The sequence below is a fragment of the Diadema setosum genome, chromosome 16, assembly GCF_964275005.1.
Source record: "Diadema setosum chromosome 16, eeDiaSeto1, whole genome shotgun sequence".
NCBI lineage: Eukaryota > Metazoa > Echinodermata > Echinoidea > Diadematoida > Diadematidae > Diadema > Diadema setosum.
In genome coordinates this window covers 14,768,418-14,794,727 of record NC_092700.1, presented here as the reverse complement: position 1 = coordinate 14,794,727, position 26,310 = coordinate 14,768,418, and the positions used below count along the sequence as shown (strand labels likewise).

Genomic DNA, 26,310 nt, shown 5'->3' with positions numbered 1-26,310 from the left:
TTTATCATGGCTACTACTAAAACACTGATCAATTCAGTGCTTATTTACGTCGATGTGGGGCAATTTGTCAATCAGTTGCAATGAAAACATCTCGACGGAAGAATTCCATGAATTTGAATAACAAAGCAGTACCCGCTGCATGCTATAAGGATTAGAACCAACACTTGCTGTCGGGCGAAAGCTCGGTGGTCTAGTGGAGATGACGCCTGTCCGGTGATCAGGAGGTCGTAGGTTCGAATCCTGCTCGAGTATGTACGCCCATGATTTTTTATCATGGCTACTACTAAAACACTGATCAATTCAGTGCTTATTTACGTCGATGTGGGGCAATTTGTCAATCAGTTGCAATTGTTCAGTTGTGTCAACATTTTTCACTTGAAGAACCTGTTTTGGTTGTATCTGTTGTCATTCTTATGCAATTTTATTGTTGCTCCATTAATTTTGGAGTGATGTAAATCTTAGTTCATATTTCGTGGAGGGAATGTGATGAAATATGTGGCACATTTTTATGCAACATTGGTATCGAAAAAAAAATGATTTTTTTTTTTTCCCGCTTTCAAATATATGTTTGTACACTTTGAATTTCATGTTGAATTGATTTAAAGATAATATAAAGTTTTGGTATTACCTCAAAAGTTTCCCTGAATTTCCTTGTCTTAGTTTGTGTTTCAGGTTAAAGTACCTTTCATATAACTAACACTGTGAGACTTACTCGCCCCAAAGTGCTCTCATGTCTTAGTAATCTGCAATAATGGTTTCGTACCAGAGCCGCCGCCGTACGGCGGCGGCGAGGTAGTACACGTATTGTGCGAAACCATTATTGCATGATAACTGCGACCAGCAGCGTGCAGCCCCATACGCATACTGTGTAGCTAACTGCGACCAGCAGCCCCATACGCATAGCTAAATGGGACTTCGCATTGTAGCTTTCAGGATCATGACAGATTTAGTATCGCGGGTAAATATCAACTTATAATCCAAAAATTTCTTCAATTTGAAGACTTACCAGTTAAGTTGAAGTATTGAAAACAGGCTTTGGGCAACGTGTGGTTTTGCCAATAGTCCCTTTCTGTTCGAATTGATGACTGAATGTGACTCGGTCGAGAGGACCTTGGGAGAGCTACACTGAATTGACGGCCAGCGCATGCGCACACAAACATCTTATCCGTTCATGGATTTAAAATTTGTTCGCATGTGATGTGTGCGTATGCGCTGGCCGTAGTAATCAGTGTATGTATTCGAACAGAAAGGGACTATTGGCAGAACCAAACGTTGCTCGAAGCCTGTTTTCAAGACTTCAACTTAATTGGTAAGTCTTCAAATTGAAGAATTTTGTGGATGTTAAGTCGATATTTACCCGCGATACTACATCTGTCATGATCCTGAATGCTACAATGCGAAGCCCCATTACGCTATGCGTATGGGGCTGCTGGTCGCTATGCGTATGGGGCTGCTGGTCGCAGTTAATTGCATGATTACTAAGAAATGAGAGCACTTTGGGGCGAGTAAGTCTCACAGTGTTAGTTATATGATAGATACTTTAACCTGAAACACGGAAATTCAGGGAAACTTTTGAGGTACCAAAACTTTTTATTATCTTTAATTGTTGCATTAAAGAACAAAAAATTTGACATTGGAAATAAAGTTTGATGTGATTTGTATTGAAGTGATTTGAGATACAGGCTTCTCTCATGTGGTGACACAACATTTTCTCTTGAGACAGTTGCCCCGTTCTTATTTTCTCTAATGTCGTAAGGTTAGGGTTTTAGATTTAGATTTAATTGGGAATTAGGATTAGAGAGTTATGTTTGTGGGTAGAATGTATATTTGGCTTTTAATAGCATGCTGATATTTCATAGGAGCAATTGTTGTAGGAGCAAATGTCTTGGAACCCTCTCACCTAGCAATTAACCTATCCTGTTCCACAGGTGGATTTTGCCTTCACCACGTGGCAGACCTTTCCAGAGAGACTGGTGGGGTACCCAGCCCGAAACCACTACTGGGACCAGGCCAAGGCCCGCTGGGGCTACTCCTCTAAATGGACCAACGAGTACTCTATGGTGCTCACAGGGGCAGCTTTCTACCACAGGTGAGCGCAGCATGACTTGGTAGCACACATCAAAAGCATGCGTGCACAAAGAAATTAGTACCACTTAGCACCATTTTGTTTGTAGCCCCTTAACCCGTTGAGGATGGCTTGATTTTACTACAACACACGTTTCCCACAGATGCTTGCCTGAGTATACTCGGTACTCATCCTCAACGGGTTATTAAAGCAATTTCAGTACATCCCTCTTTTCTTATCAGCAGTCTGTTCATGCAGGTCAAAAGAAATTTACCATTGATTCCATGCATAGAGAACTCAACAGAATGGAGAATTTTATGTGCGCGCTGGGGATGAGGTTGTCTGATTTGGGCTAAGTAGCCCTTTACATTTCATCTAGTTAATTTACTGCATTGGTAAGTCTGTATAGAAATAGTGTCATGTTTGTATACATAATACACTTCCTCTGATGCTGTTTACAATGCAGAAGGAACCATGACGTTAGATATGAACCACCAGTCTGTGGCAGAAATTAGTGGAAATTTTTGCGGTGTTTCACGCAAACAGAAACAAGCGTGAAAATCAAATCGTGCAAATATTTTTGCTTGCTGTATGTTCCAGTAGTTGATGTCTTGATTCTGTGGAATTAAAAACATTCGAAACTGTTCTTGCCGGGCTGAGCGCAAAAATTAATCCCGCAAAACTATCTACTTTTACAATATTGCCTGACGTGGCATCACTGCTTGCGCTGAAACCATATCGATTCTTGCTGCATTAGTCATGTGATTGCATCGTGACCAATCACCAGCCAGTAACTATGTAGAACACTTGATATCATAGCATATGACTTCACTGGTATCATGCTGTTTATGTCTTTGGTTTCACAGCAGTTCCGCAACATCATAAATGCATTTGTAGTAAATCCAAGACATCCTCCAGAAAAGTCATTAAATACCCTTCTGGGAACAATGAAGAGTGAGGCTGAAGGCACTCAAGGGGTACGGTCTGACTAGCAAAAGATCGAGAAGTTTAAGATTGCGAAGTCTTAGCAATCTTTTGTCATCCTGTCACACTGGCAGAAGATCAAGAAATTGGCGGGGCTGGCATAGGGGAAAAAATCCCCAGATGGAGTGGGAAGTTTCGTGGGAAGTTTGCGGTCACACTGGCAAAACTACTTGATCTTAAAGATCGTGATCTTAAACTTCTCGATCTTTTGCCAATCTGACCGCATGGAGTGAAAACCTTCTCTCCCCCCTCCCCCCTCCCCCCCCCCCCCCCCCAATAAAAAGAGAGAGAATGAAGTGGTATTTTTGGTCACATTTCAAATCCTCTGAAAATATCAAAATTTTAATTCTGAAGCCATCCCTGCAACCCCCGCCCCCGCCCCTCTTCTTCAGTTTCAAATCATTCAACACTAACCCTTGTCTCACTCAGGGCACAAATCAGGTGAAATAGGGCCATGGAACCCTCCACTATTTCTTCATCTCACACTCATCCCATTAAACTGTGATAAATAAACAGATCAGTGGAGAAGGCGGGTGTGAGGGAGAGGGATTCAACTCCCCCTTACATTCTATCATAGCTCAGCATGCAGTTAGGGGGAAACACACACACCTTAAAGCACATGCAAGAAAGTATAAGTGAAAGAAGTTATTTTGTAGAATAGTGGAATGATATATTTCGTATGGTCAGCAAAGAAACAGCTCTATTTTTTATTGAAATTTTCCCACACATAAAAAGGAAAAAGGTTTTAACTTTACACTTATTGCCAACAGAATGTGGATTATATTCACACATAACAATCTTCCCTAAGCAAATTTCACTATTGCTAAATCATCAGCTGTTTGTGATGAAAGTTATAATTTCTCCCCCTTTCATTTATGTTTAAAAGAAAGTTTTTGCTTTAATTTGTGTGTAAAGAGACTGGCTTATAAAATAACCATCCTCATAATTTAATCTCACATTAATATTTCAGTGCTGCATGGCAAGAGTACAAGTCATTTGTAACTAGAGATCAGTGATTTCCACCCATACATATGCATGCTGAAAATTGCCCCATTTCCCAATACAGAAGCCTTTTGTTATGTCATCAACTTCCAGGTGCACAGCACGCCTCGCCCTGGCAGAAACTAGAGCACACTAAACCTCAAAATATGCGCAGCTTGAACTCAAAGTTCATTGACCCTACCTGCCAAAATATCCAAAATCCTTCATAAAATCCATAAATATTCCCGGATCACTACCAAAATTTAATCATCTGGTTCCTGTGTTCCCTCAACCTTTCCTGAAAGTTTCATCCAAATCCGCTCACAACTGTTTGAATTATTTTGCACACAGATGAACAAACAAACAAACAAACAAACTAACACAGATTAAAACATTACCTCCTCCCTTCGCGGAGGTAATTATATTTTCATTTAATACCAGACATGGTACTCGCAGCTTCAAGCCCATGCACACAGTGAGATACAGAGAAGGCGTAGGATGCATGGAGGTGGATGATAGGAAATGTACATTGTAGGTCAAGGTCAAGAACCGGAGCACAGATTGATGGTGTTAAAGGGGATGGTCAGATCGGTCTCGTATTGCAGCGGTGTGGAATAGCCATGGAGAGGAAGTGTTTGGGGGTGTGAGTACCGCTCTTTATGTGAGAGGGAAGGTCCCCAGGAAAGGTACTGGTATTTTCCTTCCCCTACGAAATAGGAAGTCACTTTTAATTTCCTTCCCCTCACAGAATAGGAACTCAGTTCTTTCAAATACCTCTCTCCTCTTGACTTATCCATATTTGCAAGGGCATTTTCCATCCAAAAATGTCTGGCTTTCTTAACTGTTTGATAGCATACAAAATTGATGGATACAATAATGTGAAAAACAGTAGCAGTGTTAGTAATGATATTGATGATGAGGATGAATGGTCATGATGATGTTGATGATGCAATTAGTGGTATTGGTATTAGTGCTAGTATTGCTGATATCAGTAGAGTCATCGTTATCATTATCACTTCTGCTACTACTGCAACTACTAGTATCATTGTGATGTTATTTTGGTGGGTTCAAAAATTATTGCGCAGTTATACTTACCTTCAACGAGTGTAACACCCCACTGAAAAAACAAAAAAAATTCACATGATGACTCTGAAATCTTTATGATATCTTTGGAAAATTGTTTCGAAATATTATCCAAGTTACTTGTCCCTCCTTTGAGCACTTCTCAGTCAAATGTTGTGAATATGATGGTGATGGGGTACAAACACAATACAGCCCACTACCAGCATGTCATTAAAGTAGTTATTTTTACCTTTTTTTTAATGTAACCATATAGATTAATACTACCATGCCAAGAAGATTCGATGAAAGATCCACTTCAATGGGTTGGCACACTTTGACACTCATCTCCTGTTCTCTTTCCATCGTGATATTTATGGCAATGCCAACTGCTACTTTTTTAAAGTACTCTGTACTTGTCTTATGTGTGTGTGTGTGTGTGTGTGTGTGTGTGTGTGTGTGTGTGTGTGTGTGTGTGTGTGTGTATGTATGTATGTTGTATTTTTTACAAAATACTGCAGGTTTCATGGAAAATACTGTTTTCACCAAATTACATTACTCTACATTTCTATTGCTGAAAAGGTAACAATACTGTTTTTCCACCAAAAAATGCAACTTTTTAGTTCTCAGTATATTCCATTGCTGTTTGCGAGGTTAGCATCCCTATATCCATAGAAGTAATACAATACATGCTTGGTTCTGCTAAGTGATAGGTGAACACCGACAACAACAAAATCTTTTAACACTTTTTCCCTATCCCTCAGAGAAATGTAAGTGATGTTACCTAGGTACACCAATTCAAACTCTTGGCATACAAGAAACATGAGAAACAATAGGCTCTCCACACATACAACCAGAGAACAGTCTACGCAGTAGTGTTTTACCATTATAGGGAGTTCTATAGAGTAAGAAGACTTCCTCGAATTAACGTAAATGCATGCATTAACTACTGTAAAACATGATATATTCGCGGCATGAATTTTTCGCGAATTGGAGCCAACGGCTTTTGTTGCGGCATTAAATTTTCGCGTGCATTTTAATTTCACGAATCTTGGCGCTCGCGATATTCGCAAAATTAAAATGAACGTGAACATTTCTCGTTTTACAGTAAGTTGTTTATCCAGCTATACATGTAGTCACACATTAAAGTAGAGTATGTGAGTTCCATTTGTAGTCTTCATTCTCATATACCAGAAAACTGCTTTTCTGGGCTCATGCAAGGAGCACCACTGATGGCTTCCCCAATTTAAATGTCATTGCATTAAACTCTACACTAAAAGTCCATGCCAAGGGTTTACACAACAAGTCTACACTAAGGTTTACACGAAACATCTACACTGAGGTTTACACTATGACTCTGCACTAAAAGTTTGTGCTGAAGGTTGACACTGGGGGCTTACACCAAAAGTCTACACCTTGACAAAGCGAAAAAGAGAGAATGAACTCAACACTCATTGCTTTGATGCTTACAGAGGCACATAGATTCTAGGAAAGCCACAATATTACTTGGGGAGGAAATTTGGATATCTGGCATGGGCTGTTGTTTGTTGTTTCAGTAGTGGTTTGACTTAAGTGTTTATTCATCCTGGAAATGAGAAAGTAAGACACGTTCTGCATTCTGTGAAATGGACAGGCTTACAAACTACTTCTCAAGCACTGTGTTATGAGTCATCGCAGTCACATGAGCTGCCGGAGTGACCATTGTCTATCTCAATCTTGAAGCTGTTAGAGTAGTACTAACAGTTGCAATGTCAGTCTAGTCGAATGAAATAAAAATTTGTGTTACATTTGAAGGGATGATATTTTACTTAAAAGCAATATTTTTAAATGACTCTACAATTCAAGTTCACCTTTTGAAATCCTTTTATTAGCACAGTGAAGGTGCCATTTGGTGCTTCTGTTGGAATATATCATTTCACTTGACACTAATGAATGGCATGTTTGATTTTTTTTATGTCTACCCAGATATTACCACTATCTCTTCACACATATGCTGCCCTCATCACTGCGCAAGCACGTAGACACCACCAACAACTGCGAGGACATCCTCATGAACTTTCTCGTGGCGCAGGTCACACAGCTGCCGCCCATCAAGGTCACGCAGCGCAAGCAGTACCGCGACACCATGCTGGCCTCGGTGGTGGCGGCGTCGACATCGCTGGCGACCAACAAGTGGCTGAGCGCCGAGCACTTCCACCAGCGTCAGGAATGCATGAACTATTTCACCACAGTGCTAGGAAAGATGCCCCTGATTCGGTCCCAAATGAGGCTGGACCCGGTCCTCTACAAAGACTACGTCTCAAATTTGAGAAAACGTTACCGCCAAATTGAGATGGTAGATCCCAAACCAAGGACGTGAAGGCCTGAATCGTAATGCCACATCCATGCATTACTGTTCTTTAATACCATCGTATGAGCGACAGAAAAGAAAAGAAAAAAGTACTAACCTATTTAGTACCCAGCTGGATTGCCTGTGTGAAGCTCAACAGATGTGTTGGTGTGTGGAGAGAAGTGACGAGGAAAATCTGCCACACACCATTTCCAGTGTGTGGGACCGCAGTGCCATGCACCTCTCCAGAATCATTTCTTGGAAGCAACCTTCAATCTCTCGGCCATGTAATAGAGAGCGTGCATCTTCTTCGCCTGCATCGCTCAGCACACTATCCCTATCACATCAGCAAATTCCCAGAGTTGCAGGGAAGTCACGCACAGCCAGCAAGTCACTGACCACAGAGAGTTTTTCATCAAATATGTGTGATTTCTCAACTAATGTAGGTCAGTGGTCTCCATCCTCTCCCGCAACTTGAGGTGCAGATCTATAACAACCCTTGCCAAGGTGTCAATGAACTTGGTTTTACAATGTTGTCAAATTTTGCACATACCACTGGTATCATTGTTGTCATGACAACCCCTCAGCTTACCTTGTTGTTTGCCTGACCAAGGACAGGACAGAAGTCTCCCTTGGGAATTAAGTTAAAAGAGACGCGGATAAAAAGAGAGTACTAACTCACCAGAAATCATGTAGTTAGGCCCTGAATCATTTTAAAGTTTATATACATCATGAAGTGAACTTCATTTAAACATCTTATCAAATGGTTGATGTACTAACCTTAACACTGCAAGTGATGAATCATTGCTGATATCGAAAATCTGTTGTTCATTTGACTCTTCCCAAATCTAGGCTTTCTCCCCAGATGTGAACACAAAGATTTTTTTTTTCATTTCTGAATATATTAAGTTGTACAAAAAGAATCAAAAACTGACAAATAAAAGACTAACAATAACAGTGGCTTTGTCTTTTTTGTTTTTGACACAAGTGGAAGTACCCTTGTAGATCTTGATTTGATGCTGTTGTTTTCTCGTTCTGTATTTGACTCAAACGGAGGTATCATTTCGGCTGTAGATTTGATGCTGAATTGTTGATGTATCACTGCTGTTCCTGGAACGCCAAAGATAACTGAAGTCATCTCAATGAGAGCATAGACAGAGTATTTTTTAACGAGATGTAAATTATTCGTGCACTATAAAGACTAGAAGAGATATCAAAACTATTGTGTGTTTGTGTGTGAGTGTGTGAAGAGCTAGAGATGAGAAGAATCCACATCTTCACTATCTCTTATCGGTCAATTATGTGTGTATAGAACTACCGGATGGATGTGATGTACAGGAATAAGACTTCAGAATTCTATTTTTTGGACAAAAAGAAAGAAATAAAAAAGACGAGAGATGAAAAGAGACATTTTGTATAAAAGCAGATATACGTTTCTTCTTGTGGAAACAAAATGAGGGAACTGAAATGTAGAATCATGTATAGAGCATTTCCATAAATCTCAAATGGCCAATTTGGGTGTTGGTGATCAAGATTGGGCATACTGATTCGGGGGTAATTGTAGCAGAGAGGGGAAACACTAATTCATAGGAATCATGCTTTGATGTTCCTTGTGATTGTTTATTTACTTCAATGTATGCTCATCACTTTTTATTTTCCTTTAATCATACTGTTGAATATGCAAGCCAGAGAAAAAAAAAAGGAGTGAGATTATATTTTATGAAAACAGAGTATTTGGTGCAAATCCGTTCAGCTGAAAATGAGATTGAATGTGGGGTGTTATCATGCAAACATTCTCTGCGCCATCTTGGATCTGTGGAGATGTTCCATATTTGTGGATTATCTTGTTAAGAGTTATTCAGTATTCTTGGAGAATACATGATTCATGAATGATATTCATTCAAATGCAAGGTCACAAGAAGGGTTGACATGCTTGAGGACTGATGTTAAGCAGTAGTTTAGTGTAGTGAATTATGCAAACAATTTGAAAAAGAAATTATCATCAGTGTGTACTACTCTTTAGTCCACCTCCAAGTTCGTCCAAAGTCGTTTTGATGTAGTTATGTTTCACGTGAAAGTAATGTATGATTTTTTTTTTTTTTTTTACTTATTGTGAAGGTTTGATAACAAATTTCATCTATATTGACTTGAACTGGCTATGTCTATCACAATAGTTACCTTTCCAGCATTTTCACAGACCACAGTTCGACTATGTTGTCTAGAATGTGCTCAATATTTTGTTTTGATTTGCATGTACACTGTATTAGTATCACCTGAATGTGCACATTCATTTTGTTTTTTTCTTTCATAAATGTCCCTTCAGCATGAATTTTGTGTATTTCCTTCTTAAAGCTTGTTTTACCAATACAATGGACCACGTGATCTTGTGAGAGGATAATTTGTTACTCTGTGGGGGAATTGTGGCAAATTCTATCATAAAAAAAGTGATGGCTATCATATGCTGTATGTTACAATTCCATCATATGCAGAGTTGTGTGACATCAAGAGCATGGTATCCGTTCTGTATTGTCATTTAATGTACTGGGGGATTTTTTTTTTCTCACAGATGCCTTTTACAGTTCATCAAAAAGAGGGCACATGAATACAATTTAAAGCAGGAGACATTTCAGTATAGAGTATTGTACAGTGATATTTTCTCTTATATTACAACACAGTCTGTTTTCACATCTTCCAAGTTTGAATTGCCAACTCTCATATTGAGTGAAATTTGTGTCACATAACAAGGGTGAACACATAGATGTATTAACATCAGATATTTTGCATCTGCCCTGCTTCCCAATGCTTTTAAACTCTCCACCGTAAAATCTGCATTAAGAGTTGAAAAGTGCACATACCTAACAACATGTTTCTCACAAAGTCTTCATGATTGCTTTACCACTTTTCCTATTCAAAGGTTGTAATGACAATGGTGAAAATTGTGGTGATGATGATGATGAGGATGAGGATGTTGATGATGACGATAGTGGTAATAGTAATGGTAAAAATTATAATAACAACCATTATCATGATGATAGTATTAACCCGTTGAGGACGGGCCGATCTTGCTACAACACATATTTTCCATTGACTCTTTCCTGAGTATACTCGGGACTCGTCCTTAACGGGTTAATAAGAATAACAACATCAACTACAACAAATAGATGTGGGACATAATAAGGAACAGGTGCAAATGAGGATATTCTTTGTTTTATGAGAATAGCTTATCTCCATGGTAACAAAACATTTCACCTATAACCTGCCTCTTAGTGAGCAGATGACAGCTTTTGCTTATCTTGTATCAACTTTCTGCTGGTAGGTTTGTATGCATACAATTGGCATTGTGCATTCACAGAGTTTGTGCAGTTCATGTGAGGGGCCCGCTTTAATAGAGTCTAATTAGGCGCCCGTAGATCATACACAAGAAATTTAGGCCCTTCCATAGAATGAGCAATCATGGCAAAGGATCTAGCCATATGAGATGTGTTAGTAGGCAGTGACTGCTGTGAATTATTTCTCCACACTTTCACACCCAAATTGGTTCTTTGTTGCCCTGTATTGTGTTTGTTTCAGATGTAAGCATTGATGCTAGGTGTTTTCACATTGATATAATGTACCTCCACTCTCAGTTAATGCTCCACGACCAAACTTATTGCTGCCGAGTGTTCCACGTAGTTTGTGTACAGTCATAAGGTATTAAACTTGTGTTCCATGCGCAGTGGCCACTATATGTTCTTATGTGTGTGTCTTCAGTGACTGCCTCTGTGATACTCAGAGCTGGTTACATGACGCCTTGTGTCATACCATTGGTAGCTAACAAGGAGGATGGCTAACTGTAGGATTTCTGTATGATATTTAACAATGTGCCTCAGTACCTAAAGAGAGTGGGATGGGGTGGGGGAGGGGTGAATACTGCCTGTATGTGCTGGTCAAAATACTTCTAGTACAAATGCTACAACTGCTACTACAATTCTTCACCTTTACATTGTCCGTTGTTTCATTTATATTTATTGATTATGTACGATTGTGATCTGCTCTGATAAATAGTGTAAGTTTTATTCATTATTTTTTTCTCTGTTCAGAAAGGTGCTACAGTATAATGTGATGATGCAGACCATACAATGTCTGTGGTAGGTCCACCGTATCGTTTTCAAGCACAAGTAACTAGTGCTTGAATGAAGTAAATTATGTGAAGCATGATATAAGCGATATGCAAAATTAAACTCCAGCAAATGTTCTTGATATATATATTTATATATATGTGATATGCGACTATGCGTTGTGTATGTTTATCATGGATATTGAGTTTCTCCTGTGGTGTGTACACTATAGAGATTATGATTGTAATTCCATGTACTTCGTGGCTCCTTATGTAAATGTCTGAATGCGTAGTTTGCACTGTCTTTAATCGCACTGGGACTCAATATATTGTAGTAATGATGGAGGGAATGTGGTATACTAAAGCCATACAGCAACTGGAGATATATGCATAATATATGCAGTATTTGTAGTTATCTGATGGATTTACTAAGTTGTCTCGCAATCATATTCTAACTTTTATTGATATGGTCCGGGGTGGTTGTTTTTTTGTTTGTTTGGGTTTTTTTTTTTTTTTTTGGGGGGGGGGGTGAGTTCTACAAAAAGAAAGAAAGAAAGAAAGAAAACATCACCCTTTGATCCTAAAATCCCTGTTATGGATATGGATTAAAATGTAAAATTAATTTGTATTAACATAGACCATAATGTTGTAGAAATCTTTTCATGGAACAATAATACACCATGCTCTGTCATAGGCTGAAGTGTAACATGCTTCACTGTGCCAGAAATGCAGTGAAAGATAATTCTCTTTCCCTGATCTCTCTCAATATCTCCCTACCCACTACTTTTCGTTGTACCGTTAACTATAAATGAATACGAGGCAGAATGACTGGCCCCTATCCCACTTTATCAGTGTTTCTGACTTAAGAGTCATGGAACCAAAGGCTTCAAGCTGTTCAATGTTGAAACAATGTGAGAGACCATGAGGTATAACAGAGGGCTTATTTCTTGTGGTCAGTTTTGACTCCCTGCTACCAGAACCTATACAGTATGTCCAAAAAAGAAAAAATTACAATTGGATTTTTGTATTGATAACACCCAATATGATTAAACCATCTAAATGCTACTTCAGGGTCTTGAAATATAACATCTTACCTCTATTTTGCAGAAAACCCCATTCAATTTGGTTAGGCAGTCACAGAAAAATTTGGATTGTTGTAAAGCATGTCATGAGTCTGATTCTTCCAAGTTTAGCACGTGGATGCTCTTTGAACTGCATATTAATGTGTAAGCACAGTAGACAGAACTTGGAGGGAAGGGATTTCTGACATGCTCTACAAAAATCCTCATTTCTCTTTGACCACTGAAGCAAATTGAATGGGGTTTTCTGTAAGATGTGGCGATGAGTTATAGTTTCATACCCTGAGATTGTGTTTGGATTGTTTCACTATTTTTAAAATTATCGTTGTGGAGGTTACCATTGTAATTTTTTTTAGGACATCGGTAGACTGCACATGCCAGGAGATCTGATTTCATACTAAGATATTCAGAATTTCTCTTTTCAAAAAAATTAGCACCTTTGGTTAAATAGGCCTTTGTGCTCACTTTACTTAAGGCATTTGTGGCAGAAGGAGATATGATCGATGTCTTTCCTGTTTTTAATGATTGCAAGCATTAAGCCCTTCTCATGTTCAGGTCACAAATGACATTATGATAGAAAATCATGAAATCTACCAGAATTCAGGTTTTCATTGACTACTGGTAATGGTAAATCCCATGTGTTATGGTCACACAGCCAAGCTACCTCAGATGGCATTACTGCCATAATGTGAATCCCTGCATGATAGAAGTCACAGTATCTTTCTTTTTTGGGGGGAGGGGGGATGTCAAATCAGTGGGGGGGGGGGGGGATAGAAATCCTTCCCCTTTCTATCAGTCGCTATGGACATGCAAAGAAGAAGCAAAGAAAATATTGTAATGACCAAAATTTTGATAGCTAAGGTTCTATTGTAACACTAATGATTTCTTCAATGAACTGATTGTCTATGTCGTACTTACCATTGCCGAGGTTGACACTTTTCAGCTGACTAGGTCAGATGCAGGTTTTGGTAATTTTGCTTTAATTTTGCTAGTTTGCACAAACAATTCATAGAGCTTCGTAACTATATGAGGCTCTATGTATTGAATTTCAAGCAATTTCAAGAGTTTGTGTCCCTTTGTATCAAACCTTACATACCAGGTATTTACTTTTGGTTTCAGATGTGTTATGGAGAAAATCTTTTTGGCTTAATATTGATCTGGTGACAGTGTAGTGACACAGAGATAAAAGAAAGACTGAAATTAAATCTGATATTTGCTTGACGTATTCACATACTGCCTTCATACCTCCCTGTGGTTAAAGGGGAATGTAACCCATGGCATATAAACATGTGGATTGAGTGAATGCAGTAAAGTTATTAGAACACATCAGTGAAAGTTTGAGAAAAGTCAGATAATCTGTTCAAAAGTTATGAATTTTTAAACTTTTGGTGCTGCTATTGCTGGATGAGAAGATTCCTTCCTTTCATGACGTCATGTATGGAAAATAATACAAAGAAATATAAAGAAGAATCAACATATTTTCACTTTTCTAGCACAATGAAGGAGCACTTGACTTGCCTCTTTCAGAAAGCACGGAGAATCGAGTCGAAGGAATGTGTGCTTTTCATAAGAAAATCAAATTTTGTGGAATCTTTGTTCTATTTTTTAATATCATTTTCCGTATATGACATCTTAATCCATAGTACTCTTTTCATACAGTGATGGCAGCACCAAAACTAAAAATTCATAACTTCTGAACAGATTGTCGAATATTCCTCAAACTTTGCTGATGTGTTCTTATATTGCTGCAATCACACAATCCACATGCATTTGGGGGTTTCATTCTCCTTTATTAGAAAGAGTTTAATGGTAAAATTCTTGAAAAATTGTCTAACATGCTGGCCATGTGTATACAATGTATTTTGTACACAGAGGATCAAAAGTCAGAAAGATGTGAATTGAGCCACATCTTTATTAAAGTCTTCTGCCTGCGTCATGTCAGTACAGTACCTAGTAACAGAGCCGTCATGTGGGAAAAGAAAGCCTTGCATAACTGAGCATGGTACGGAGACCAGTAAACAACACCAGTCTATGACTTCACCCCTCAAGTTTTAACACCAGGCATTAGAGGTGCTGTTTGGACAAGGTTTCCCGATTGAAAAATCATAGGTGCGTGATACTGCATCTAGTGTTTCTGATACTTGGTGAAAGAAGTTTTGATTGATATTTAATCATAAATGAGACAAAAGGCAGTCAAATCAGTGAGTCATCGGATTTTATAGTCATACTCAGTTATTCCCCACAGTCATTAATGTTACAATGAACAGTTTTAGTATTCTGTTTACTACCATAGCATGGTGATTCTGGTTGGTGATATTTATATTGTGACAAATGGTTTCTTTCTCAAAGCTTTTGTGAGCCTTACCACTTCTTATCCATTTGAACATCATTAAACGACATAGTCAGCAAAGTTCAACAGTTTGAAATCAGCCACCACAACATTTGTAGTGTCTTTGGGAGTCAGTGTGTAATGCTGGGGCATTCTTGCTTTATTTAATTTTATTGCATTTTCTGAAAAAAACAAACAAAAGTGTACTGACAGCATTTCCAACACAAGCATTCCAGAATACTCTATGAAATCGCACCTTTGACTTGTTCACACTGCAGTGTTGACTTAGAAATATTTATTAGCCCCGATGTAAGCTCCGAGGGAATAAAATGATGTATGCATGATCACGTAAAGGCATTCCTGCATGTAATCAAAAAAGGGAAGAGGGATCATGCCTTGTTTGTTCTTTTATCAGTATAAAAAGTGTATATCTTCAGGTTTTTGAGTTTCTTCAGTTTGTCTCCTTCTACAAATGAATACAAGTGTATATCTTTTTCATATCTTGACCAATAGCAATGGGAAATGTTGCCATCGGCTGTAGAACTTAAAGCTAATCATCAAAGACTGTTGTTTTCTTTCTCTTCAGTACCTTCAGTGTCTCGTTTCCATTTTTGTTTGATCGCTGTGGATCAGTCAAGTGTACGTAGCTTCTATGTTGAACTGTAGTCTGACCGGCCAGGGAAAAACAGATGGTCATTACTGTGGACCAAGTTACGGTCACTGGTATCTTATAGTATCCTCTTCATACAAGCTTTCCCATGTATGTTGTATGCTTTGATCTTCCAAATCCTTCTTGTTGTTTTGTTCTTACTTCTTGTTATCTTTGATGGGGGGATGTTATAATCCCATCAGTGTCATACCATCATGTTTTCTTTGAATTCTTGTGTGGGTTTTTGCAGTCCTTATTGACAAGAAGACAGTCTTTATTTTAGATACACAACAAGGTTGAATTGATTACATTTATGTGAAGGTATGAGACAAGGAAGACAGCAGGACTTCTGAATTACTAGCGAATATTTTCGGGAAAAAAAAGAAAAGAAAGCAGCGTATATGGACATAGGAATATCGCTGGAACAGCACACAGGGTATTAGAATCACTGTTATCTGCCTTTATATGTGTCTCTCATCTATTTCAAATGGTCCGATACTCGTAGATGAATTGTGTTAACCGATCCATCCACGCATCCATCCTTGCTGTATACGATGTGATACAATGCTACAAGGCGTGTTCTCGATGGGCAAGAACAAGTGATTGCAGCACTCATGCAGTCTTAGCAACTTTCATCTGCTCTATGTGCTTCAGAACGAGCCTATAGACATCAGTCTTTGTAGTAGATTGCTCATGTCGTGTTTCTCATATCATACCCGTGGTGTTCATATGGTGATTTTTTTTCTTGAGACACTGATTTTCTTTAGGCTGGAAGTACATAGCCAAGTATGCTGCACTCTGCTGACCCTTCAACAACAAAAAAAAAGATATTTTGTTTGCTATATCATTAACAGAGAGAGGGGAAAAGGAGATAATATGTAAATTGTCATACCTTGTTTTGTAGCCGTCAGTATTTAAGTACAAAGAGAGAAAAAGAGATATGAAGACACCAAAATTATTTTTGTGTTTCCAAAAGACAGTTGGCAGATACTTGTGATATACTTAATGTTTGTATAACTGACATAGCAGTGGATGATTTGTGTATGAGCATACTTGTATTTTTTTTTTTTTTTTTTGTATTTAAGATTATGATTGGAAATCTGCTATTGTATGGCTGGCTAATGATGGTAATTCATTGGCAGCCTGAGAGATAGAGGGAGAGAGAGAGTGTGGGTGTTCTTACATGGTACTACAGAGTGTGGGCATAATTTTTAAATAAAATGCCTAATAGGCATACGAGATAATACAACAAATGCTTGTCTGTTGTGTTTGTATTGAATGTTCAACCTATCCTGTGCTTGGTAGAGAAAAAAATCATCATCATCATCAACATCAATATCATCATCAAAATTGTCAAAATATCATGACTATCATCCCCTCTTGTTGCCACCACTATAAGACTTAGGGGGGTGTTGCAAGAAAGTTGCAATCAACTGCAACTCCCCAAAATCAATCACAAATCCTGCAATTAATTGCAAGCTCCCTTTTTGCAACAGAAACTTCCGCCTGATTACAAGTTCAAGTTGCAATTAATCTATCTATTGCAAAAATTGCAATAGATGTTTGGGTATTGATTGCAACTCGACTTTCTTGCAACACCCCAATAGAATGCAAAGGTAATACACCTAATACACATGTCACTGTCTAGCAGTGTTAGCTTTGCAGATATGTATGCATCTTGTGCAGCCTGGGTACGACACTGTTGTCATGATTCCATCATATGAGAAGCTGGAATATGATGCACATTAGTAACAAGTTTACATTGATCTGCATGTAGAAAGTACAGAGGAACCTTTCAGATACCTGAAAAGGTGAGGTTATTTTGCAGGTCTAGTTCCTCTTAAAATTCTTTCATTTCTATTCCTGATATAACAAGACATGCAATGTAATGAGGAAGTACTAGTCCCAAGTACTGTAAAAGGGGAAGTGTGTGTGCATTTCATGTGACAAGGAACAAGTGCAAAAATAAGAGCATGCACATTTTTTTTTCTTTTTTATGCTATATGTAACAGTATCTATGTTTGATTCTGTTGAATTAAAAATAAAGCAAAATTCATCTCACCCAGCCAAGCAGGCAAAATTACTCTTGCACAAATTAATGCTTTTACAGTATAGCTCATTATGAAGAGATTCCCTGTACTGGTAGATTGTGGGGAATGAGGGATCAATGTGTCTAGGCTTGTCACGTATTACTAGGCACAATGATGCCCACCCAAACTGGGTGTCAACTGTGGTTTGTTTCATCCGTCTCTTCTAATTTCCTGCTGGTTGCATTGTCTTCAGACTTGTTTGTGAACTTGACAATCACTCTCCCCACCCACCCAGGGTATAGCACACTGTACATGTGTACAGTACATTACACTGAACAGGGAGGCTTTACGCCAATGCCCCTCCCCCACCCCCATTTGCACACTGGTTCAAAGAACTATGCAGTGCAAAGGCATGTTGACTTGTATCAATTTATATTACCCTGATCATTACTTATGTGGCCAAAAGAATATCTAAACAAGGAAAAGTAGAAATTACGCGGTGCGTAAAATATGTCCCCGCCGGAAGTAGCATTTAGTAGCAAAATGTACAATATCGGTAAAAAATCAAGGTCAAAGGTCAAAGAAGTCAAAGGTCAAAATTCTGTGTAGAAGTTTTGAAGCCCTCACCTAGTGCCATCACAAAAAGCACACGGAATCGAAATCGGGTTTTGATAGAAATGGCGAAGGAGTAGCATTTTGTAGCCAATTTACAATATAGGTCAAAACTCAAGGTCAAAGGTCAAAGAAGTCAAAGGCCAAAATTCTGTGTAGAAGTTTTGAAGCCCTCACCTAGTGCCATCACATAAAGAAAATGGAATCGAAATCGGGTTAGAAATGGCAAAGGAGGAGCATTTTGTAGCCAATGTACAATATAGGTAAAAAATAAAGGTCAAAGGTCAAAGAAGTCCAGGGTCAAAATTCTGTGTAGAAGTTTTGAAGCCCTCACCTACAGACTGAAGTGCCATCACATAAAGCAAACGGAAATGAAATTGGGTTAGAAATGGCAAAGGAGTAGCATTTTGTAGCAAAATGTACAAGGCAGGTCAAAAATAAAGGTCAAAGGTCAAAGAAGTCAAAGGTCAAAATTCTGTGTAGAAGTTTTGAAGCCCTCACCTAGTGCCATCACATAAAGCAAACGGAATCGAAATCGGGTTAGAAATGGCGAAGGAGTAGCATTTTGTAGCCAATGTACAATATAGGTCAAAAATCAAGGTCAAAGGTCAAAGAAGTCAAAGGTCAAAATTCTGTGTAGAAGTTTTGAAGCCCTCATCTAGTGCCATCACATAAAGCAAACGGAATCGAAATCGGGTTAGAAATGGCAAAGGAGTAGCATTTTGAAGCAAAATGTACAATATAGGTCAAAGGTCAAGGTCAAAGGTCACAACTGAAATTCTGTGTAGAAGTTTCAAAGCTCCCATGTAGTGCTATCATATAAAGCAAACAGAATCAAAATTGGCTCATAAATGACAGAGAAGTAGCAAATTGAACATTTTGATCACACACGGACGCACAGACGGACGGACGGACACACGGACACACGGACACACACACGTACGGAGCCCGTTTCATAGTCCCCTGCTCGAACTCGTTCGGCGGGGACAATAAGTGCCAGATATTTTATAAAAATATTTGTACAACTGTATAACCAGATATTTTTGCATGTGTGAAACTACCAAAAATTTCACAAGGAACCAACTTGCAGGTTTCCCTGCACTGTCTGTTGTTTTTTTAATCATACTAGTCATATGAAAACATACAAGTTATGCTCAGTGTAGGAAAAGGTGCATTTCATTGCCTTTCGTAAATCATATCAGCACTTTTACAATGACTGACACTGGGAGAATTTTGGGTTGGAAGGGATTTTGTGGCCAAGTAGTCAAAAGAAAAAGTAGAACAATTTTTATAAAATATATTGCACATACATGTACTTAGATATTCACTAGGCCACATAAGTGATTTTGAGGTTATCATAAATTGCCACAAGTCAACATTCACTTCCAGGATATGGTTCCTTTTAGTCCAGTAACAATATTAATCTTTGAGAGACCATTCTTTGTGATCCAGTAACACACTGTGAGAACCACAAGTACATACCACATTGTAAATGGACTTATAACATGTGGCAGTAGGTTGGGAAGGGCAAGTTGGAAAGAAATAATGTTTGCAAAATAATCATCAAGACCTGCATAGGCCCATGTGAAAGAATTCAGATCATTTTTTTAAGTATACCACCATTGCCTTGTGGTCATAGAGTAGATATTCATGTTGTGATGAATATAACCATGAAGGCTTGAACAAATATATGCCGCTATCACATCAATATGAGAAAAGGCAGATTTCAGGTAATTTCATTATATGTACTAATAAAGTTCATCTGAAGAATTTCTCCAGGACATCACTTTGCACAATGATATGGCCAAAAACAAAAAACAAAAGAAAATAAATAAAACATTGCCATGTCTTCTTTATCTAGACATGAGAATTTTAGAAAGGTTAGCAAATCTTACAAACTTTCCTATCAATGGCTTTAAGTGTGGTACATCAGTTGAAGTTAGAGGAACAAAACTTGTGACTAATTGATACCATTTACAGGCATGATCCAAGTAGAGGAAATTCACTTGTACAGACCATTCAAACATGTAAACTGGACACCAGGTACATGTAGAGAGATGAGATTAGTACTATTAACCAGGAAAAGAAACAAGAATCACACAGCCTCCAGGTCTTGCAACAGACAGCATTTGACACTCGCAGAGAAAACAGAGAAAGTGGCCGCAATATAATATCTGTTCATCCATTTTAAAGGTGTTTTATTCCTTAATTCAGTATCATCAGCACAGAAATCTAGACATTTTCATTCAAGGTGGTAGCTTTGTAGTTCTTTTCAGTCATACATGTATCAATTGTGTATTTACAATGATAAGAAGTTATCTCTTTATACTATTTCAAGTACTTTTGATATAATTCATTTTCTGAGGGCTGTGCAGCTGTAAGCTATATCAAAGCTTGAAGTCCTAAATCAATGGACTTGTACATTTGATTTAGTCTCTAATCATCACACTGAACACATCATTCATAGACTGAACATTTAAAGGAAATTGAAACCTCTCAGATCAATCTTCAGCTTTTTAACAGTTCAAGCTTGATTAAGTCATAAGTGAATGTTTCAAGCTCTCTTTTGGTCTTGTTTTGGATAATCCTTTTGTTGTCAGATGAAGGAAAAGAAGTCTGGCAAGAGGAAATAAATCCCTTCGCCTGGCTATGCTTTCAACTTCCTTTTTGTAATCACGTTTTACTGGCAGAATTGACCTCGAAGTAGTGACAGGCAATAGACACTGGTCCTTGTGTGTATCATTGTGTGTTGGAACACACAAACACATGCTTATTACCACAGAACGTGACATGAACATAAAAAAAAAAAAAAACACACACATTTTAAAAAAAATCACTGGAAGCAAATATTCTTTTCAAAGAATTACACTCCTCAAAGTTACAAGTTTCACCCAGAAAAGGCCTTAGATCTAATTTTGTTTCAGTTGTGAGGTCTGTCCTGCAATGAAGTCATGGAATTGAAATGACAGAAATTCAGCCAAGACACAGATCTAATAATTTCACCTGGGTAAGATTTATGCCAAGTAGCATGTCCATCTAACGTTCACAGTCCTAATCAGAATCAGATATGATCAGCTTGGGATTGTGGAAAGCCACAGGGGGATGTCACATATATGCTCCCATATAGTAAAATTCTGATGAGATATTCAAGATGAGGACAAAATTCAGTACTGGATATTATACTGACATGTCTAATTTCAATAGACCAGGGCCCTGTTTTATCAAAAGATAAAATCGATTTTAAATTTCCTTACCATGCAGGCTGCCATAGGCTTACAGTTGAAATCAACTATATTATTAATCAATTTTAACTCTTCATAAAACAGGGCCCAGTTCACTAATCAAATTCTATGCACACCTGCATTTGAAAGGTCCCTAACAATCATAAAGCCTCTCTGAGGCTTACCTGACATAGCAACAACCAATATGCATGTACATTGCATACCAGTATTGAAATGCATTTATACACATGGGTGGATGGAATATCTTTTTCCCAAGTCTTTAGAGGAAAATGTCTATAAAGTTGAATACACTAGAAACCAGCTCATCACATTTTCAATGTACACACTGTACAACACACACAAGGCAGTATGTTTATACATAAATATATATTTACAGATGCATGAATGGCTGCACATCATGTCCATGAGTATTTACATAAAAGGATTTAACAATATCCATGTAATGGATGGTCTGTTAAAGCTTCATACATTCTTTGAAACACCCACAAACTAAATGTACATGCACACACACTGTGCAGATGTTTAGTCTCACAGAAGAAAATGGATGCATTATTCTAATCCTTTTGAGTTATGAAACCAAATCGAGGGTAATATTGGGAAACTGCCAAAACATACTAGTATTGCAAGTTTACTATTTATTTCATAATGGACGTAATAACACATCGTTTCAGACATTTAGAAATATATTGGTTTCTATTTCAACTACTTTGGACCACAAATCTAGTAATCTGAGAGAAAATGTATTTTCTAATCTATAAAACAAACTAACTCTACTTAAAATTTCTTGTCTTGCAAAGTTTGGAGAGTACATGATTTTCATCTGGCTATTGAAGCAGTAATTATTTTCTTCGCTGGTGTAACACATCCAGTACAATACAATATGTTACATTAACATCACTCAACATTTCTTATGTAACTTGAAGAGGAGGGATACAATAAGATAAAAAAAAAAATGCAGACAGCTTCGCTTATCCCATTACATTCTAGAAAAAGATAAGCCCATAGCATGATTTGCCTGATTTCAATTATAAAATTTGATATTGCTTACTAGTTTCGCATAATTTGTACTTCATTCCTTGCAGTGCATTAACAAAAGGAGAGAAAGCAAAACAATATCCAAACATAACATGGAACAGAAAAACTGAAATTCCAGGTGTCTTTTTCTGAGTGGTTTTGTTCCTAGTGAGAAGTGGTAAGAAAAAGAGGAAGAGATAAAAATCTAATATATTGAATTCTCTGGCTGCATAAGCACCACATTTTGGTGAATATCCAAACATGAGTTTAGTTTCACGGTATCTGAAATTTTGAAGAGAAGGGAAAAATGAGACGGAGCAAAATCTCATTTGAGGGAACATGGATGAGAACCCTGGAATTACATGAATACAGCATAATAAACCAGATCCATTGATAGAATTCAAGCTGGCTGTTAATCAAAAACATGCATCAGTTTTGTGTTGTTTGTTTAGTTTTGTGGGGCAGGATTCCTCTTACAGAAGCTCTTATTGAGGCTTTACAAGCAAAAGGACAGGAAGTGATGGGGGGAATGAGGGAGGGAGGTGCATTCATATCTGGGCGTGGCAGAGTGGACAGGTAGACATAGTGCGGATGTCATTCTCATAGGCGCGGTGCTTGCAGGTGTTGCACATCCAGAACTGGTAGTCCAGCAGTGGTCGCCCCGTCACGATACACGTGGGGAATTTGATGTCACAGTTTGGACACGACCCCATCCTAGACGAAAGACAGGGAGTGTAAACAAAAGAACAACAAAAGAAGTGACAGAATGAATCAAACCTTTATGTGCCAAGGTACCTGGCATTCCCCTCTCTGGTTTATTTAAAAAAATATATATAAATAAATAAATAAATAAATAAATAAATAAATAAATAAATAAATAAATAAATAAATAAATAAATAAATAAATAAAATTGATAAATATATAAATGAATAAAAACTGGAATACAAAGAGGATTCACATGATTTTGTGACCATTATTCCTGAACTTGTCGTCTGATTTTCTGATTTTCCAATCATCATGTCCGCATGCCAGAAGTTGCCATTCAGCCCATTTACCATGTTAAGGCTTGATAGCGCAATGCAGTATTACCACTTACCAAAATTGCAACATAGGCCTTCAATGCTTGTAAATTGGATGGATGAGCCACTGCTTGTTTTTCAAGCTACTTTGCCTATATTTGATTACTTTTCATTATTCTACAACCATACCACTACACAAATTAGGAGCAAGCAGCTTGGCTCGCTAACAGGCACACTGTTCGTTTCAATTTACAATAATTCCACATCTGCACTTACACAAAATGATTGCTTCATTTCTTTTTCAAAGATATCAGGGACAAAGTGTGTTCCCTCACCAGAAAAAAAGAAAAGAGTGAGCACATCAACTTTGTTCACCATACTGCTTGCTACATATTATTTGGTTCTGAGACAAACCATTTTAGTACATTATATGTAATTTGTCAGCTAAGATAGGAAAAAAAAAAATAAGTGTATAAGCCTAACTATTAGTACAATACAAGCAAATCCAAACAGTAATTTGGTCTGGCATAGGACATAAAGGAGAAACACAAGAAGAAAAAAACATATACAGGTAAGTTTGAATGTATACGGAGGCAATATACTGTAACAGGAATTAAGTCGCCTGTTGTAATAAAGAGGGTTAGGAAACCTCAGGCCATCTACAACTGTAAACTTCATTTATAGAATCAGAAACAACTCATTACAGACCACAAACCCTTCTCCAGGTTATCAGTATGTGCAGTTTGGCAGTACATTCATATCCAAAACTTGTTTTCATCCCCAGGATTAGTCACTATGGGTGATAGCCAAATGCCAACAATACAGTCCGCTCAGTTCAGCTTAATGAAAAGCCAGAGGAAAGACCAACTACGGCTGTTCACAAACTGAACAAATCAGTGTGCCTCTTGCCTCGCTGAATTCATTTTGACCACTCAGAAGATTTTGATACTGCTCAACTGATTACATAATCATGTGAACATTGACAGGAATGCCAATTCTTGGTACAAAATCAAGTTCATCACATGTATAAACCGGTAACAGTGAAATCATGTTTTGTTTCGTTTTTCTTTTGAGATGGGGAAATTTGTTTCCCTTCACTCATGCTGACAAAATCACGTATCTCAGAATGTGGCTGTGGAACAGAGCATGCCTTAAAAGCACATATTTTGTTGTGTCTTTGAGTGATAATTCTAAAGAGACTGAGAGCATGTGAAGTTCAAATTTAAAGGGTGTGTACAGTTCTGGTCGAGGTGAAGTTTTAGCATTTAATGTTTTGCGAGATATTCAGAAAACACTCTATGAGATGTCAAAGAGCATGCAATTCTAGGGGTATCAAAAGTTTATTTGATGAAAATCGGTTTTGGAATGGCTGAGATATCCAAAAACAAGGTGAAACAAAGAGATCCTAACAAAAGGTGTGGCCTGTCGCCTTTTATCATTATCATTTTTTGGATATCTGAGCCGTTTGAAAACCAATTTTCATCAAATAAACATTGAATCCTTCTTAAAATTACATGCTCTTTCATATTTCATAAAAGGTTTCTCATTATCTTACTTAGGAATGTTCAAAATATGAATCCCCACCTCAACCAGTACTGTACAGTGCCTTTAAACTCGATCAACCTGGCTGGATAGACTACTTGTAGTCCAGGCTAGAAGGCACCCAACCTTATATACAATGTTTTTTGATGGTTTCTTGTCAATTCGAAGGTGCTGATTTCAAATCCAATTGATGCCACTCACGTAACCATGAGCATTTTCAGCAAAATGCAAAAATCCAAAATGGCCGCCAGATATGCTAATTCGGCCGTGATAAACACAATAATGTGCATTAAATGACCAATTATTCCACCAAACTTTGTACATTTCTGTTCCTAGAGTTACTCCATCTGTACTTGCAAGAGAATTTTCATATTGGTTCATTTAGTATTTAAAGCTCATTTTTTAATCAAAATGGCCGCCATTCCTATTCTTATGTACTATATGAATGGCAAAACATATGCATGGAAATATAGAACAAATTTACTGTATTTCCAGTCCCATACCTACGCTGTCATGAAGTGTTGCATGTGTAATACAAATATGTTGGGTGTCACTTACAATATAGAGGGCCTACATGTATATTTGAGCATTTGATATTCATAAACCTTACGATGTTTAACACAATTTCTTATATATTTCATTTTGTCTCAACAACGAATATAAGTTCACTAAACATCTCGCAAGAAATCAAAATACCATCATATTCTACATGCAGGTTGAATATAAAAATGTAATACTAACACAATATATTAAGAAGCCTAGATGCATGGTATTTATCAAATAATGTTGAAAATGGAGGGGAAGCTAGAAAGCAAAGCTTCTAATATGCATTCCCCTAAAACCATATCAACAGAGTACAGAAAAATCCTATACAGTAAGTGCAGAGATACATGGTTGCAGACAAAAACGCATCGGACATTGATGACACAACTAAAAACCCTTTACATTGTAGATTTTCTTTTTCAGCAAGGAGTTGGGGGGGGGGGGTGGGGAGGGAGGAGTCCTGAGGGGAGTTTGAAATGGATCATAACCTCCATCACTTTGATATGATATGATTTAAAAGTACTGCCTTGATATTATCGAGCAAACTTGATTTTCTTCTTGAATTAAAACAACAACAAAAACTGGTGAAGGCATAAATGAAACTGTCCAAACGCAATACCGTACAAACTATTCATTAAACATTAACCAAGGAGCAATGTGAGATACCTCTTTCAATTCTCTCACAGTTCCCAGGTGTTGATGATATACACTTTGACATCATGATCTCATTCAGTCT

At 37.7% G+C, this 26,310-nt stretch overlaps 2 protein-coding genes across 2 annotated transcripts in view; one reads left to right on the top strand and one right to left on the bottom strand.

Annotated features, from left to right (window-relative positions):
• The window catches only part of LOC140239965 (exostosin-1-like), a 129,884-nt gene extending 122,190 nt beyond the window's left edge, over positions 1 to 7,694 (top strand). The window contains exons 7-8 of the mRNA XM_072319778.1: positions 1,929 to 2,089; positions 7,055 to 7,694. Coding sequence (XP_072175879.1) covers positions 1,929 to 2,089; positions 7,055 to 7,448 — 555 coding nt within the window. The 3' untranslated portion in view covers positions 7,449 to 7,694. The remainder of the gene's footprint in view (positions 1 to 1,928; positions 2,090 to 7,054) is intronic.
• A 12,700-nt stretch (positions 7,695 to 20,394) lies between these two features.
• The window catches only part of LOC140240062 (WD repeat-containing protein 35-like), a 50,829-nt gene continuing 44,913 nt past the window's right edge, over positions 20,395 to 26,310 (bottom strand). The window contains exon 25 of the mRNA XM_072319871.1: positions 20,395 to 23,183. Coding sequence (XP_072175972.1) covers positions 23,018 to 23,183 — 166 coding nt within the window. The 3' untranslated portion in view covers positions 20,395 to 23,017. The remainder of the gene's footprint in view (positions 23,184 to 26,310) is intronic.